Source organism: Muntiacus reevesi, chromosome 7 (assembly GCF_963930625.1).
Source record: "Muntiacus reevesi chromosome 7, mMunRee1.1, whole genome shotgun sequence".
Lineage (NCBI taxonomy): Eukaryota > Metazoa > Chordata > Mammalia > Artiodactyla > Cervidae > Muntiacus > Muntiacus reevesi.
In genome coordinates, this window is record NC_089255.1 from 49,467,382 (window position 1) to 49,484,278 (window position 16,897).

Genomic DNA, 16,897 nt, shown 5'->3' on the forward strand with positions numbered 1-16,897 from the left:
CTAATTTGTTTTGAAGGGGTATAGATCTCTCCTCTTTTGGTATATAGGTTCATATTATAGTTTTTTTTATTAGAAAAATGTACTTAATAGAGTCAGGCAGAAAAACCATATGCCACTGTGACATTTTAGTCTGAAGTATAAACACCATCTGCTACATTTTCTTTCTCTGTAAGTAAATGATGCTGTGAAGTTGGACTTATGACTGGTTGTTGTTTTTACTACTCTATGACTCATTGACCAAGTGGAAATGGAAACCTATTCCAACCCCAATTGCCTATGGCATATACTGTGTTCCAAAGGAAAACTTGGTTTTCTCGGATTTGCTCTGCTCCCAATCTAACATAAAAATAAATGTGTCTTTTACAAAGCTGGTATTTAAATTCTGACTTGAGGTTACTTATCTTGTTTATACTACCTACTGAAAGTCCAGTACAAGTTCCCTTTTATTCTGGTACCTACTGTTTTTTTATTTCTTAGATTGCTATAAGGTACGACCAACCAGATAGCTTAAAACAATAGATATTTTTTTCTCTCCCAGTCCAGGAGGCCAGAATTCAAACTCAAGATGTTGCTAGGGTAGCACTCTTTCCAGAGGCTATAGGGGAAATTCTTCCTTGCCTCTTGCAGCTCAAGGTGCTCCTGGCATTCCTTGCCTTGGGGCAGCATGCCTTCAGCCTCTGTCTGTGTCTTCATGTATCCATTTTCTCTGTGTCCAAATCTCGTTCTCTCTTTTCTTACAAAGACACCAGTCTTTGGATTTAGGGGTCACCCTAAATCCATGATAATTTCATTATGAGATTCTTAGCTAATTAGATCTCCAGATATCCTATTTCCTGACATTTTGGGGTTCTAGATGGACACAAAATCTTGGGAGACACATTCAACCCACTGCACATATTCGAGGCTGTTTGAAGAATGCTTCTTCACGGAAGTGTTCATGTGTCTGCTTAGGAACACCAGTGATGAATAGTTTTCATAGAAAATTCTGCCCTGGAATTCTTCCACCCCTCAGAGTAGCTAGAGCCAAACCCCAAGAGTGGACGTGGTAGAGGCTGAGATGGGAGAAGGCAGAGGTTGAGTCACAGAGGAACTTTGTAGGGCACGGCCAAGACTTCAGGGTAAGAAAGATGGGAAGCCACTGGAGGATTTTCAGTAGAGTGTGTTGCCATCTGATTTGTTTTTGACCATTTGGCTTTGACTCTGTGCACTTAGACAGGGCAGGCTGAGGCAGGAGAGGACAAACAAGAGTAGAAGTTTCAAAACCAGACTCCCGGGGAGACTAAGCAGGAATGGTGAGGCGTAGACAGTGACGGCTACAGTAGAGGTGGGGACGTGGTGAGAGGGGGTCAGATTTGGTTTATATTTTGCAGAATGAGTCAGTGTGACTTGCTCTCAACATAATTAGCTGAGGAAAGAGGAGTCGCAGATGATTTTACCTTGATTGCAGCTTGAATAACAGAACCAGTGGGGAGACTGTTTACTGAATGGTAAGAGGAGGAGGAGGGCAGTTGGTTGGAGACAGTGGAGGGATGTAGGGCCAGAGCTGAATGTGGTAGATATGAGAGGCCTGTTATCCCTCTGAGTGGAAATTCCAGTATGTGAAAAAAATGTGACTCTGGAACTCAGGGGGCCAGTCTAGACTAGAGAAACACTTTCAGGTGTCATAGCCTATAGGTATTATTTTAAGCCACGGAGTTGATTGGAATTACCTAGAGAGAAAAGGTTGGGAAAATAAGGCTGGGAGATTGAGCCCTGAGAACCCCCATCATATAAAGATCAGGGGGTGGAGGGGAGAGCCAGCACTGGATGCTAACAAAGCAAGACTGATGAGGAACAAGGGAAACCAGGAGAGTGTGATGGTGTTCATGATGTTTAATGAGCAACTGACCTGAATGAGGGGCCTTCCTTTTAAGTATCTAGATGCTAATCTGTACTTCTGTTCTATGTTAAGTTCAAAGAGATTATTTCATAACTGGACCTATGGGTTAAGCCATTTTTAATTGCCATCTTTGTATGTCAAAAACAATTTGTATGGAAGCAATTTTATATGGTTCTAACCAAACATAAAAATTACCAAGCAATGAAATTCTCTTTTCCTCTTCCTTTTAGAAAATATTAGTATTGCTAGTTTTTATGGGAGGGATCCAGGTTTTTCTTTCCTGATGATTTATGTGCCTGTGATATCCATCTGTGCTGAACTCTAGCTGGTCTTCACTGAGTCATAATGAGAATTCCTGCTTTCTGTCCTATAGGAAGAATATGTGCAAGAAGGCATTAGATGGACACCCATCGATTACTTTAATAACAAAGTTGTATGTGACCTCATTGAGAACAAAGTTGTAAGTATCGGTCTGGTGTGTCTCTTCACTGTTCACAGGTTTACACTAAGTGAGTTTTCATTCTCTCTGTCATTGTATTAGAATAGAGAGAGTGAGAACTCTGATTGAAGAGAGGTTTTTTGTTTGCTTATTTGGCTGTGCCTGGGTTTTGTTGTGGTATGTGGGATCGAGTTCCCTGACCAGGGATTGAACCCAGGCCCCCTGCACTGGGAGTGCAGAGTCAGCCACTGGATCACAAGGAAATCCTCGATGCAGAGAGTTTTAGCAATTACATTTATTTTGCTTTTATGTATATGCGTGAAAACAGGGTTTTATTCTTACAGTTAATATATACATGTGTATATAAGTACATTATCAATTTATGAATGGAAGTTGTTACTGAATTTTAAGAGGAGACAGCTATCACTTATGTTGATGGCATAGTGTATGAAGAGATACAAAATTGGCCCTGCCTTCCAGACCATTTATACAACTTCTAGGACTTTAGCCCTAGAAATTATTCAAAAGAAAATAAAGGGGCATAGACAGATCTGCACAGTACTATTTTGTTTTGTTTTTTATAAAAGTCCCAAACTGGCAATGATAAAACCATTCATAGAGAATTCAGTCCTTAAATAAATTATAGCATACAAGAACAGGGAAACATAGCAATCAAAATAATAAGTATAAAGACTGTATAAAACAGGAGGATTATTTATAAACTAGTGCTATGCAGAAAAAGCGATATATGATAGAATGTGTCCAGTATGTATTATCCATGTCTATATGGATAACAAGCTGAAAACAAACATTAAGAAATGAATTAGGATCAAAGAAAAATGGCTTTCTTCAGAGTTTTAAAAATCAACTTAGTACAATAAAAGTGAGCAGATAATGATCTTTCTGTGTGTGACTTTGAATAGAACTTTGGGAAATTAAACTTTTCTTTTTGAAAATGAACTTTGTTCCATCGTTAGATCTAAGAGGTGGCTGCCATTTGGGATTACTAATAGCATCCTTCCTCAAAGGGAAAGACTGACTTCCAAGATGGTATCTTAAGTCTCGGGAGCTGTTTCCTTGCTTAAGGAAAGTCCTAGTGAACATGGTATGTTTTAGAACAGTCAATTGGGGCTTTGCTTTCTTGGTCCTATCAGAACCCTCCTGGGATCATGAGCATTCTGGATGATGTATGTGCCACGATGCACGCAGTGGGTGAGGGGGCGGACCAGACGCTGCTCCAGAAACTCCAGATGCAGATTGGGAACCATGAGCACTTCAACAGCTGGAACCAAGGCTTCATTATTCACCATTATGCTGGGAAGGTATGGCCAGGGAGCAGGGCTTCAACAAAGGGGAAGTTACCTGTATTAAGCCTTTGGGTATGTAATCTGTTTTCTCATGAGGCAACTGAAAAGTGTCCATATAGTTTTATCTGCCTCACTGTGTTTTATTGATCCATCATTCATTCATGCAACATAGGGCTTATGAAATATTTGGAGAGACAAGCAAAAGATAGTATACACTGCTGTGTATTTTTTAACATGAATCACCCTTATATAATGTAAATATGAATCAGCATATATATTAACTGCTGAAGGAATGAGCTTTCATCTTGCCTCTTATGCAAGCCTGCATTTTTTTACTTGCCTGTCTTCCTTGGGAGTATAAATAAGGACCAGGGGTTTGTTCTTATGAAATGCATGAGTACTGGGTTTGTTACTGCATTACCAAGCTTTGTGTGAGTGCTGGTGATACACAGATAAGTAAACTGAGGTCATGATATTTGGAGACTTCACAGTACTGTGGAAATTCATTGGTCTCACTCTTGATCACAATTAATCTCTTGTTAACCAGGGAGGATCCTTGAGCATGAGGCTGTAGCTAAATTGATCTCACTCTTAACACCATTCATAGGAGAAATCAAAAATCCTCGGATGACATGGTCCATTGCAGTGGATTAGTGTGCACAGTTTCATTTTATTCCATCTTAGCTAAAATTTAGGGAAAGAATTCAGTGTATTATTTACACACCCGTATATCTGTAGAGATAATTGTGAGAGCTGGGGGCCTGGTGATGTATGTTTTGGATCGTGTGTGCAATCAGCATCTCTAGGCCATCACCAACTAAGTCATCTAGCAAGTAAAACATGCACGGCCTTAATGTGACATATCGGGATGAAAGCCCATTTTTTACATCTGTAAATATACATATTCCGTGAACGATAGCCATGCTGGCTTGGATGTTTTGTTCAATGAAATATTTAAAAGATAAAATTTGATTTCTTTCCATTCTTGGTAAGGTATCCTATGACATGGATGGCTTTTGTGAGCGGAACCGTGATGTGCTTTTTATGGATCTGATCGAGCTTATGCAAAGCAGTGAGCTGTAAGTGTGTTCACCTTATCTGACACAGAGGTTTGATCAGATTTTTAGTTTTAGGACAAACTTGTGATGTTTGACTGGTCAGCATTTTGCTTCCTTGTGCTGTTGGGTCGGAGTTATCATTAGACAATTTGACTTCTTAAAATAGTTATCCCCCAATCTTAGTCTCTCCCTTATCCTTAATACTTCCCACCCCACATTTGAAGTGTCATCTACAAGCCCTTCAGGGTCTCCAGCTTCATCATGTTCAATGGTATTATCTAGAAGAAGTGCCCATCCTGGGACTGGGTTGGGATAGTCATGTAATCTACGAGTGGAATAGTCTGGTTCTGTGAAACTTTGCCCTTGGAATATCATCCTAAGAATTCTCCTCATTTACTCAGTTTTTAAAAATGCTAATGGCTTAGCTACACCCAAGTTAACATGAGTTGCTAAAGCACTTGAGAAACGGCTCAAGAACTCAGGGAAGGACACTCAGAGATCCATTTTAACTCCCCAGACCCTGACTAAGCTGTGGTCATAGAAGCAACGGGAACACCACACCCCGCTCCCCGCCCCCTGCAAGCTGCTGGAACACTCAGGACCTGCTTTGCCATGTCCTTTCCTTCCCTGTTACCTGCAAAGGTCCCCGTGGTCCTGGGTAATGGGCGTCAGGCGTCATTTACGTGATCAAGCCTCTCTATGCCAAGCAAATGCAATATTGCACAGTCTTCCAGTTTTTACAAGTTTTAGAGCTTCCTCCAAGTAATAGTGTCCTTTTAGTCTCTTACTTCAACTATCATAATATCAGGGTTAACTGCTTTAATCAACAGCTGCAAGCATGATTATTTTCTAGAAAGGGCCTGACTTCTATGAAAGCAAAATTGAGTTTCATTTTTGTCCACAGTTCAAATTTCTGCTCTGTTTAATCTCCTTCCCCTCCCGCCAGCCTCCACTTCTCCCCAGCCCGCATCTTCCCAGGCTTGTACTTCCTTGGCACTCACACCCCTCACTTCAGAGATTTCTTCATTCAAAACATAAAAATCTATTTGCTCTTAAAAGGTCAGGTAAACCACAAATCCTGGCTTGTGGGGTTTATGATAATCAGGTGCAGACATGCTTTCAGAGATTTTTTTTAATTATTAAAATTACTGCCAACTTCAAGAGCTATTGATGCTTCCATCTAAATCTCGTGTCGTGTAGACATGGTCTATTGTTTAGAAAACACATGTGCTGTAAAAATATATAACTGTGTCTGGTGAGGTTTAAAGTAGATTATTACTGGGGAAAGTTCCTGGAAAATTCATGATGCCCAGTAAGTCACTTGGACTTGCCTGGTGGCGCAGATGGTAAAGAATCTGCATGCAATACAGGAGACCCGGGTTCAATCCCTGGGTCGGATAGATCCACTGGAGGAGGAAATGGCAACCCACTCCAGTATTCTTGCCTGGAGAATTCCAAGGACAGAGGAGCCTAGCAAGCTAACATCCACAGGGTTGCAAAGAGTTGCACACAACTGAGCCACTAGCACTATTACTCCTACTAGTAAGTCACTTAGGAGGAATTTACATGAATCACATTCATTCCATCAGTCAGTCAGTCAGCAAGTATTTATTGAGCACCTACTGTGTTCAAGGTAGAGGTTATGTTCCAGACACTGGGTACACTACATTGACTAAGACATTGTCCTTGCCCTGTGTCCTTTGAGGCAGGCATATCAACAGATGCAGCTCAGTTACACTTACTAACGAAGATACATTCAGCCAGCAAATCATTAGTGAATTAGCTTCACTTAAAGTTGCTCATACTCAAAAGCAAAGTCAGGGTCTTTTGCTTGAAGGGAGGGATGGTAGAAAGAGTGGCCTATTGGCATCTAGTGGGCAAAGGCCACTGATACTGTGAAACATCCCATAATATGTAAAGCACCCCTACCCCCACCCCTGGGGTCCCAACACAGAATTATCCAATCCCAAGTATCCTTAGCACCAAGCTTGAGAAACCCTGCTTTAGAGCAAAGCAGAATCTGCATTGAATCTGGACAATTCATACACATTCCCGTGTTACAGCCTATCTTATTTAACTCAGCAAATTCACACTTAGCCCCCTCTGTTGTGTCCTGCTGCCGAGGTGTGTCTCAATAATAGTGGATGGGAAAACATGAAAGGCAGAGTTTAAAATTTTATTTTTCCAATTTTATTTTCCAAGATGCTTCTATCTTAGAATTCTTCTCTGTGTTCCTCTTGTCCGCTGCTTTATTTTTCCTGTCTTTAACTTGATGGATTGTGCTTGGAGTCAGGTGGCCATTCTGTAGTCAAGGTTCTATGCTTCTGGAGGACTCTCACTTCTCTGTGGAAGAAGGTGTTCCAGCCCCCAAGGTACTTGCTGATTGCTAATCCATTGTCTCTCTTTTTTTCCAGACCTTTTATAAAGTCTTTATTTCCAGAAAATCTGCAAGCTGACAAGAAAGGGCGCCCAACTACTGCCGGAAGCAAAATAAAGGTTTGTTCTCTTTTGGAAAATTTATGGATTCCTGTAAGAGGTAGGATTTTCTGGGACTCAGGAACCATAGCCCTGGGCCAGGCTAAGGTCAGTGAGATGCAACAGATTGGTTACAGAAGATGGCCAGAAGTGATGTTGCTGCTCGAGAAAGGGTTACAGGATACTAGCTGGATTTGGCTTGGCTGTACTAAAACCCCAAAGGGATATTAAGTACCGCGTAGCTTAATAGTCAGCAGATGATAATCAGCTACTTTCTAAGAGGAAATGGCTTTGCACTGAATCTAGGAGAATTCACATTAATCTATCAGAGAAATTTTATGATCTAGAGCCATATTTTGGATTTTGGTGATGATTTTCCACACCAGACCCCAAAACTCCGCCAAGTACTTTATACATACCTGAAATTCTACTGGGCCTTTTAAGGGGAATTTCTGCACTTTCCTCACTGGACCTTGCAGGCCCTTCTTTTTGTGAATTACAGGTACCTTGGCCCCACAGTATCTCAGAATCAGAGGAATTCTTAGTGTATCTTTTGTTCTTTTTTTTTTTTTGGCTGTGCCTTGCAGCATGCATGATCTTAATTGCCAGACCAAGGATCAAACCCATGACTCCTGCATTGGGATCTTGGAGTCTTAATCACTGGACAACCAGGGAAGTTCTCTTACTGTTTCTTGGAAGCCTCTCGTGGGGTGTGCACTGAATTATCAGAGGCCTTGTGTGGTAAAATTGTCCCTAACAACACTCTGAACTTAAAGGTTGTGTTGAACACACTCCATCATGTAATTTTTTGAAAAACCAGTCAGTAAACTTCTTCTTTTTTAATTATACCAGATGAAAACACTTTTAAAATTATATATTTATTTTTAACTTTTATTTTATATTAGGGTATAGTTGATTTACAATGTTGTTTTAATTTCAGGTGTATAGCAAAGTGATTCAGTTACACGTATCCCATATAGGTTATTGCAGAGTATTGAGTAGAGTTCCCTGTGCTAAACAGTAGATCCTTGTTGATTATCTATTTTACATATAGTAGTGTGCATATTAAAAATGGTTTTTAAAGAATCATACCAATAAAATACCACCCTGTCTTTATAATCAATGGTATCATCAAGTGATTAACAGTAGGGGCCTGGGGTTTGTCATAAGTGTTCAAATCTCTCACCACATGGATTGCTAAAAAATTACCTAAATTCTCAGTGCTTCTTTTGCCTTCTCTGTAAGGTAGAGATTTTAGTACCTAATCTCAGGAGGGATACTGTGGTAATTAATTTCATAATCCATCTAAGGCACACACTGCCTGAAACATAAGAAACACAAAAGTGTTTGCTCTCATATTACAGCTACTCCATCTGTCCCCTCCTTCTCTCCCGTGCTTCTTCATCTCTGGTTAATTCTCAGTGGACACTTGATGCGCCCATGCTGACTGCCCACCTGGACTGTCCTCCCCCCCACCAGCTGGACAGCCAGATCCTACCTGCCCTTCTCACCCTTCTCGATAACCTGAGCTCTATGGATACGGTGGTTGTTCCTGTCCTGTTCATTGGCTTTTTCTTCTCTGAACATTTCAAGAAAATGGAAGCCGGCCTCCCCAGCCTCTGAGGACACAAACACTGTAATGTCACAGCAATAAGACAGTCCCATCCAGAGGAGCCTCAGGTTTTGTGGAGGAAGTCAGATGCAAGCTGGGTCTTGAGTTAGAGGGTAGAGTCCACTAGGGGATGAAGGACAATCCTGTTGAAGGAACTGGAGACATAGAACGTCCTGGGACGGAGTTTGGATGGAGCTCCCTGGGGCAGAGAGGAGATGCAGTTCTCACCAAGCCCCAGATGTTGACCTCTGTGCAGGGCTCTGACTCATGCTGTCACTTCTGGGTCCTGGAGGAGGATTCGCTTTAGGCTGGAAACTCTGGTCACAAGACTGTCACACATTCACATCCAAGGGGCCCAGATCACCAGGGCTGCAGTGACTCACTTTCAAGTGGTCTGGCTTCTCAGTCCAGCTTGTTTCCTATAAAAAGGAGGGCAGGAGCAGGGGCATTTCTCTCCTCCTCGGAAGACTTGAACCCTTTGCCTCCTTCTTATTCTCATCTAGCTGAATGCTCAGAGTTGCCCCCTTCCAGGCGTACTCAGAATGTTCTGGATTGCTATGGTTGGGGGAGTTAGCAAGCTTGTTGAGGGATGCTGGACTCTACATATTCTCACCTCCAATGGTCCCTCCTTGGTGAACCATGTGGCCTCTGGCTGTCTGACGTTCTGCCTCCACATAGGAGTGAGTCTCCCTGTTTTGTGTCTCCTAAGTCACCTCTTAGAGATGCATAGCTCTGGCCCAATCTCTTACATCTTTCATATCCTCAGTATTTTGCAGATGCTAAGCATCATCTTTTAAAAAAATTTTTTTATTAAAGTATAGTTGATGAACAATGTTGTGTTAGTTTCGGATGTACAGCAAAATGATTGTTATACATATATATGTATAACTTTTTTAGGTTCTTTTCCTTTGTAGATCATGACAAAATATTGAGTATAGTTTCCTGTGCTATACTGGAGGTCCTTGTTGGTTATTTTATATATAGTAGCTACATATCATCTTAATGATATCTTGGAGTATAAGTGTTTAAAGGGATCCTGTATTCCTTAGAAGAAAAATTAATGTTCAAGGTAGCTTTAATATTGGGTATTTTACATATTCTAATTCTTTAAAATGTGAAAGTGTTCTGTAGAATTTAATTTATAGAATATTTGGTGAGAACTTCCATTATCTTTGTTTATAAAGCGTATTCTTTATTTAATAACATGTGATTGTTGAGGCTTTCCTAAATTCTACATTGTCATGACTAAAAGGGACCAGTTTTGAAATTAGAGCCAAAGGTTGATGCTATTGGGAGAAAGAATGGAGCTCAGAGTCGGCAAAGTAGACTGGGCTGGTAGCTTTATCTAAGTGGGCCTGGCCTCTAAAGGAGCAGATGTGACAGGAGATGCAAGTGCCATGAGGTGATTGGACCAGTAGACATTAAACATCCATTCCAACCTGCACATTGAGATAGTAGTAATATTCTAGTTCTGCTTAGTTTATAGATGGGAAACTGTGGTCCAAAGAAATTTAGTGATTTGTCAGACAGCTTGCAAAGAGTAGAGCCAGGATCCTAGTTCAGACTTGCCAACAATCTACATGGAGGGTAGAATGAGGAGCTATCTCCCTAAGGAGTATCACCTTTGCTTACTCTTTGGTCTGCATATCTTGATGGCCACTTCTGCTCAGCAAGTAGCTTTGGTAGCTTTCTGTTCTAAGTCATGGGCTCTTCTTGTCTGGAGTCAGAGTAAATTCAAACTGTGGCTTCCCCACCACCTCAGGGGGGCATCTATAGTTGACCCATAGCTAAGTACAGGATAATTGTGATGGTTAAGATAAATTATTTTTTGCTCAAATTAATCATCCCACAACCTAAAGGCTTCTGTCTAATCCTAACCCTCCCAGTTAATTCCTTTTGGTATTACAATAAATTATTCATTATCTTCCTTAGGAAGGAGGAAGGCATTGTGGTTAGGGAGAAAACTTGCTAGCTCACAGACTTGGGTTCAAGCCTCACTGCTGTTGCTTACTAATTGTGTTATCTCGAGCAATACTTTATTTAAGGCCCCATTTTCTCATCTAAAAAAATGGGAATGATAATCTTGAGTCATAAATAAGAAAATCCGTGTGTCTAGTCCATGAAGCATTTTCAGTACATTACTATTTTGAGCTGGAAAGAACTGTGTCAAGTGGCATAGAAACTTAAGTCAAACTTGCCCCTGTGTTTTCATCTTGCTAGGTTGAAAAGAGATGCTCTTAAATGCTTAGGACTCAATAGTGTGCCAAGTTATTCTTAAAAATAAGAGTTTGGAATTAAAAAAAAATACAATCTCTCATCAACAAGGAACTTAAGTCACTGTACATTTTCATCATGGAGCTTTGCTTTGCTCGTACAACCTCTGCACCTCTGCTCTGAATTCCAGGCCTTGCAAATAATGCCATATTCTGCATATCTAAAATGGAGAACTTTTGCTTTGAAAACACTGGAGTTTTTCTCAAGGGTTTCGGATTTCCCAAACCCTTGAAAATAGAAAAGTCCTAATTGAAAGAGGGTGGTCTACTGCAGGCAAGTCCCTTCTGCTGACTTGGTAATGGTTTTCTGGCTTTAGAAATCCTTTCCTCTATTTTCTTTTAGAGGTTTTCTCTCTTCACGCTGATTTGCTTGGAATGAGAGTTTGTGCGTGCCCCAAGCTTGGATCCATGGGGTGTGCTCAGCTGTGGGTATAGAAATGCTGATGTGGGCTCTGATGGATTTTTCATTTGAGATACTCATGATTTGAAATATGTCATGAGCAATTTTAGCTTTATTTATGTGGCTTTTTCTGCTTGAACCCAGTTCCATCGCGGGTACCCAATGTGCAGGTAGTGAGGAATGATTTTACATCGAGTATTTTAGTTTGTGAAGGAGTAAGTTTCCTGCTACACTGAAAGGGCTCCAAGTCAGCAAGGCTGTAAAAAGACATGCTGAGGAAGAAGGTGGATGAAATGGCATAACAAAGGTTTTTGAATTCTGAAATTTTTATGTGTCTCCCACCTTTTAATTGTGACTTTCCATCATTTTATTAAGATGATTCTTCATTGGTTGGATTGCCTGGAAAGAGTACAGAGGGTTCTAATGATTTATTCTTGCACATAATTTTGTGCACCACCTGTCTCTCCAAAGTTTATAAGAAAAATGTATTTTCAATAAATCCTTTTGTATAAAAAAAAAAAGAAAAATGTATTTTCAAAAGCCCTCAGTTGTTATGAAATTAACTAAAGTTTTTAATAATTAGCATGCTTTCTTATTTCTCCTAAAAATTATGTGTCTGGATATACTGGATTTGGGGGATTCTTTTTTGCTTTTATTTTATTAGCTATACTAAAAAGGCCTCATTGTTGTCAAAAATTTAATTTCAAATGCACTTGTGAGTGTTCAGAGCACCATAACAGTCAGTAGAGCTTTGAGAAAGTATAGTAGCCCTGAGTTAAATCTAATGAACAAACTGTCATGAGGATGAATTTCTGGCTGTACATTTGCACACAAGTCTCCTTGGAAAGCTGATTTAGAGCAAGTTCCATGTTTCTAAATGATGTTATTCTTCCTTTCCAGAAACAAGCCAATGACCTTGTGAGCACCCTGATGAAATGTACACCTCACTACATTCGCTGTATCAAACCCAATGAAACCAAGAAGCCCAAAGACTGGGAGGAAAGCAGGTATGGCAAAGGCAGAGGTGGAGGTCGAGCTCAGCTAACATCAAGGGCAGCCTCAGCCTGTTTTCCAACTGCTCAAGTCCGGCCATCCGGCCTCTGCCCAAGGCAGGGGCAGTTTCAGTTGTCTTCAGATGTGTTTTATGTCTTTGTGTCTTGACTTCAGGAAGAAACCTATATATATATCATTTTTCCCTCCTTGTTTTTTCCTGAAATGTTGGCAGTGCCCTTCAGTTCAGAATTAGCGATTTATAATGTTGATCTTGGCTGGTCTGGGGGCAAATGGAAAAAAGAAAGCAAACCCCAGCACAGCAGAGTCAGGATGGTTTTCAGATTAGTTTAGGCCCTGTGTAGACATTCTCAGTGCACTCGGCTCCTCGTCAGCACCCACAGGATGTGGCCTGGAATGCTGAGCTCAGGGTTGCAAGTGGGGTTCTGCAGAGCTGGTTAAAAACGATCTGTCGTTTAGTTGCTTATGTGGGCAGAGGGGCTGTAGGCTCTGTAATCCCCAAAGCATGGCGCTGATGAGCAGCGTGACTCTCTAGGAGGGAACTAGCCCAAGGGAGGTGTGTGGCATATAAGCAGTGAGCCATATCCTCCCTGGCTTCTGAGGAGTCCTACATCACATTCCTCCTACACCTGCCATTTAGGGATGTGGCCTCTGCAGGATACAAGGGGGATGATTGAGTAGGAAAATGTTGATAATGACTGGAGAATATAGTTTTTGTATCCAGCTGGGGAAATTCCTCCTGTCCATAGGAACACAGGAAGCAGGGCTGAAGAGAGACCCTGTGAGTGACTTGGACTAGAGAGAGAAGTCCTACCACTGTCACCAGATGAGATGGACTTGAGTATACTTGTGTTCCTGTTCATACTAGAATTCATGCTGGAATGCCTATCTTTTTTTTCTTTTTTCTTTTCTCTCTTGGAAAAAAAAATAGACTCTTCTAGGTATCAGCTGACTTAGTCAAGGTTAAACTCCAATAGGAAAACCAGGATGAAAATTCCTAGCTGCTCATCACTTCCCCCGAGGGACCTAGAGAGTTCATTTCCCATCTTCCCAGCAAGACCCTTTCCAACCCACAGCAGACAGACAATGCTTGATCATTTCTAGGGAGGCAAAGGTAAATAGGAAAGAAAACACCCAGGTGCGAGCACTTGGTGTCTGCAAATCTTTCTTTGTATTTTCACACTTTGTGATGCAGCCTAAGACTTTTCTCACCTTAAGGTGCTGCTGGGATGTGGCAGCCTTCTGTTTGGTTATCTCACAATTTTCTGAATAATCTCATCAATAAATGTGGATTCCTAAAACATCTTTTTTATAGAATTACTCAAATTTTTCAATTTAAAATAATCTAAGACTCACAATATTATCTGTAGATGACATTCATGCTCTGATGGGAAATCCATTCCTCTTGGGTCATCAGCTCACCTTTGGATACCTCTTGCCACCAGCTGGCCCTGCAGCCCTTCTCTAAGTTGGTTTTACTCTATTCAGCCATAAGAATCATTCTTGGGACTCTTCTGTGTGATGGCTCTTCTGCTAGTTCAAGGCAGTTGCCGTGTTTCCCTGGGATCTTCTCTTCCATGAACCCATCACTTAGCCACTCCAGCCATTCCTTTGAAGGAGCTGGATGTGGAATCCACCCTGGCCCCTTCTTGGTCATTCCTCTGGATATGCTTAAATTGCCCTCTGCTTTTCTGAACTGTGTCACACACTTTCTCCTTTGATGTCAAGAGGATAACAGATGGGAAATGTCTGGGGTTTTATGCCTTCTGACATTAGTTCTCAAACTTGAGTATGCATCAGAATATCCTCTGGAAGGTTTTTGACAGGGCCTCTGGGTCAGTGAGCCTGGGGTGGGGCCTGGAGGGGTGTCTATTCTTAATGAACTCCCAAGTGATGTGAATGATGATGGTCTGGGCTTCATATTTGGAGAGCAGCTGATCTAGAACTAAGTTCTAGCCTAGGATTTGGAAGAACTGTATCCTGTCCTGGTCTGTCACCAGCTAGTTTGAGTGAAACACTTCGTCTCCTGGGTCCTCAGTCTCTTCCTCTTTAAATAAGAGGGTCAGGCCAGAGAGGGACTTCTTCAGTCAGACAGAATGAACACCCCCAAGATCTGTTCCCCTGTGTCTGTTATCCTGCCTCTGCCTGTCTCTTCGTCACTCCTATACTCACTCACCCACACTCACATCTCATGCACATATACACCGAGTAGAAAGGTGGTGTGATCGGCAGCCTCAGAGTCTAGAAAGCAGAGGTATTGCTAAGAAGTGCTGTAGCCCTCCCTTCCCCCTACTTCAGACTCTCCAGCTTCCCTTCCCAGCAAACACAATCACGAATGAAAACATCTCACTCATCCTCAAATGCAGTACCTCCCTGGCACGCCCTCCCCTGCCCCCTGTATTCGGCTCTGCTGAAAGTCACTCTAATGCGAATATCTTGCAGTAGCTCCTGGTTGGAAGTTCCTCAGTCGTGATGCCACCTTCTCAAAATCCAAACTGAGTCATTGCAATATCAAAGACTGGAGAAATGAAGACAGTGGTACATTTTATTCAGTAAATTTTCATAGACTTTCTCCCAATGGTGTCCCCCTCGCCTGCTTTTTTTTTTTTTTAATCACATCCCTTATTTGAATTTCAGTGAGGAACTTCCCAACATACACGCTTGTAAACTGGTGTTAAAAGACTAAGGTATTCCTTAGTCGAATGTTGATTTGTGTTCCAATAGGATGGCATCCTGGGATCTGCCCTCAGGGCTTGGTGCGGGCTTACTGTGACAGATGGTTTCACTCTGGGGCTTTCCCGGTGGTTCAGTGGTAAAGAATCTGCCTGCATTGCAGGAGACATGGGAAATGTGGGTTTGATCCTTGGGTCGGGAAGATCCCCTGGGGAGGAAAGGGCAACCCACTTATAGTTTCCTTGCCCAGAAAAGTCCCATGGACAGAGGAACCTTGTGGACTGTGATCTCTGGGGTCAAAAAGAGTCGGACAGGACTGAGCGACTGAGCGCCCATGGTTTCACTTCATCTGTGAGCATGAAACGTCAGGGTCCGTGCAAGGGCAGTGTGCTTCACTGGCAGGGATCACGCGGTCAATTGAAGTTCTCGGTGGACAGGCTTACTCATTCCACAAGTTTATGGCGTGTAGTTTATTTTTCTTTTCCTGTTGGAAATGTGTCTTCATTTGGCTTTGGGCAAGCTGCCTGCCCTGGATTCTGAATTACTGCCCTGGTGGAGTTCTCTGGCCCTAACCTTGGGTTAATGGCTGGGGACAGTCTTGAAAGAGGACTCCTTCTGAAAGGAGGAGACAGCTTACACAGGAGGACAACAGGTATTGCCAGCCTGGCTGATGTTTACTGAGGGGTGATGGTGTTCCAGGAATATGTAAAAAACATGGAATTTTAAACATAACATAATATTAATACTTTGAACCGGTTGTCCGGTTGACAAAAATTTCCTAATGACAGAAGTTATAATGAATGGAGCAATGCTTTCACATGAAGCGTATTGTTTTCCATATGATTCATGAGGAGGAACATTTCTTCTTGAATCAATGGGTAATGCATTCCCTGCCTCAAAGCTTGGGGTGTAGCCAGTATTTGTGAAAAAGACTTTAAATGAGCAGATATCTCTAATTGACAGCATCATGTGTAATTTCCTTAATGGAGAAAAGGTCGATGGTGAGTTTGGGATTTGGAGGATGGGAAAAAGGAAAGTTATTTTCCTGACTCACGTTTCTACCACTTTGGTTTACCAGATATGTGTGAATATTATAAACCTGAGGACCAGCTCAGACTCAGATTATTATAATTTATGATCTCTTTTAGTATGCTTCCCTGGAGTGTGAAATTGGGAGTTTGTGGGTATAGTGGATAGGGGAACAGGGTGAAAAAATTACCCAGTCCCATCCTGGCTCCCTCTATCCTTTATAGGGTGAAGCATCAAGTGGAATACCTCGGCCTCAAAGAGAACATTCGAGTGAGGAGAGCTGGTTACGCCTATCGGCGTGTCTTCCAAAAGTTCCTGCAGAGGTAAGACTGGTGACTTGGGACTCTTTTATGCTTTAAGCAGGCTTATTGAGATATAATACAATTCACCCATTTGAAGTGTACAGTTCACTGGCTTTTAATAAATTCATAGAGTTGTACATCCATTACCACAGTTAATTTAGGAATATTTTCATCACCTCCAAAAGAAATCCCACTTTCCTAGTATTCCCCACCTCACCCATGGCCCTAAGCCAACACTTTTTTCTGTCCCTATAAATTTACCTATTTTGGGTATTGCTTATAAATAGAACCATATATGTCTTTTGTTTCTGGCTTCTTTCACGTCACAAAATGTTTGCAAGGGTCATCCTATAGCTTGTACCTGCACTTCATTCCTACTCGTTGACAAAGAATATTCCCTTGCACCAACGTTCTAACATGCCACATTTTATTTGTTCAT

At 41.6% G+C, this 16,897-nt stretch overlaps 1 protein-coding gene across 1 annotated transcript in view; it reads left to right on the forward strand.

Annotated features, from left to right (window-relative positions):
* The window catches only part of MYO1E (myosin IE), a 211,836-nt gene that overhangs the window by 147,891 nt on the left and 47,048 nt on the right, over nucleotides 1–16,897 (forward strand). Inside the window, 6 exon segments of the mRNA XM_065942033.1 lie at nucleotides 2,253–2,339; nucleotides 3,473–3,640; nucleotides 4,619–4,704; nucleotides 7,098–7,179; nucleotides 12,344–12,450; nucleotides 16,381–16,479. Of these exon segments, the coding sequence (XP_065798105.1) occupies nucleotides 2,253–2,339; nucleotides 3,473–3,640; nucleotides 4,619–4,704; nucleotides 7,098–7,179; nucleotides 12,344–12,450; nucleotides 16,381–16,479 (629 nt within the window).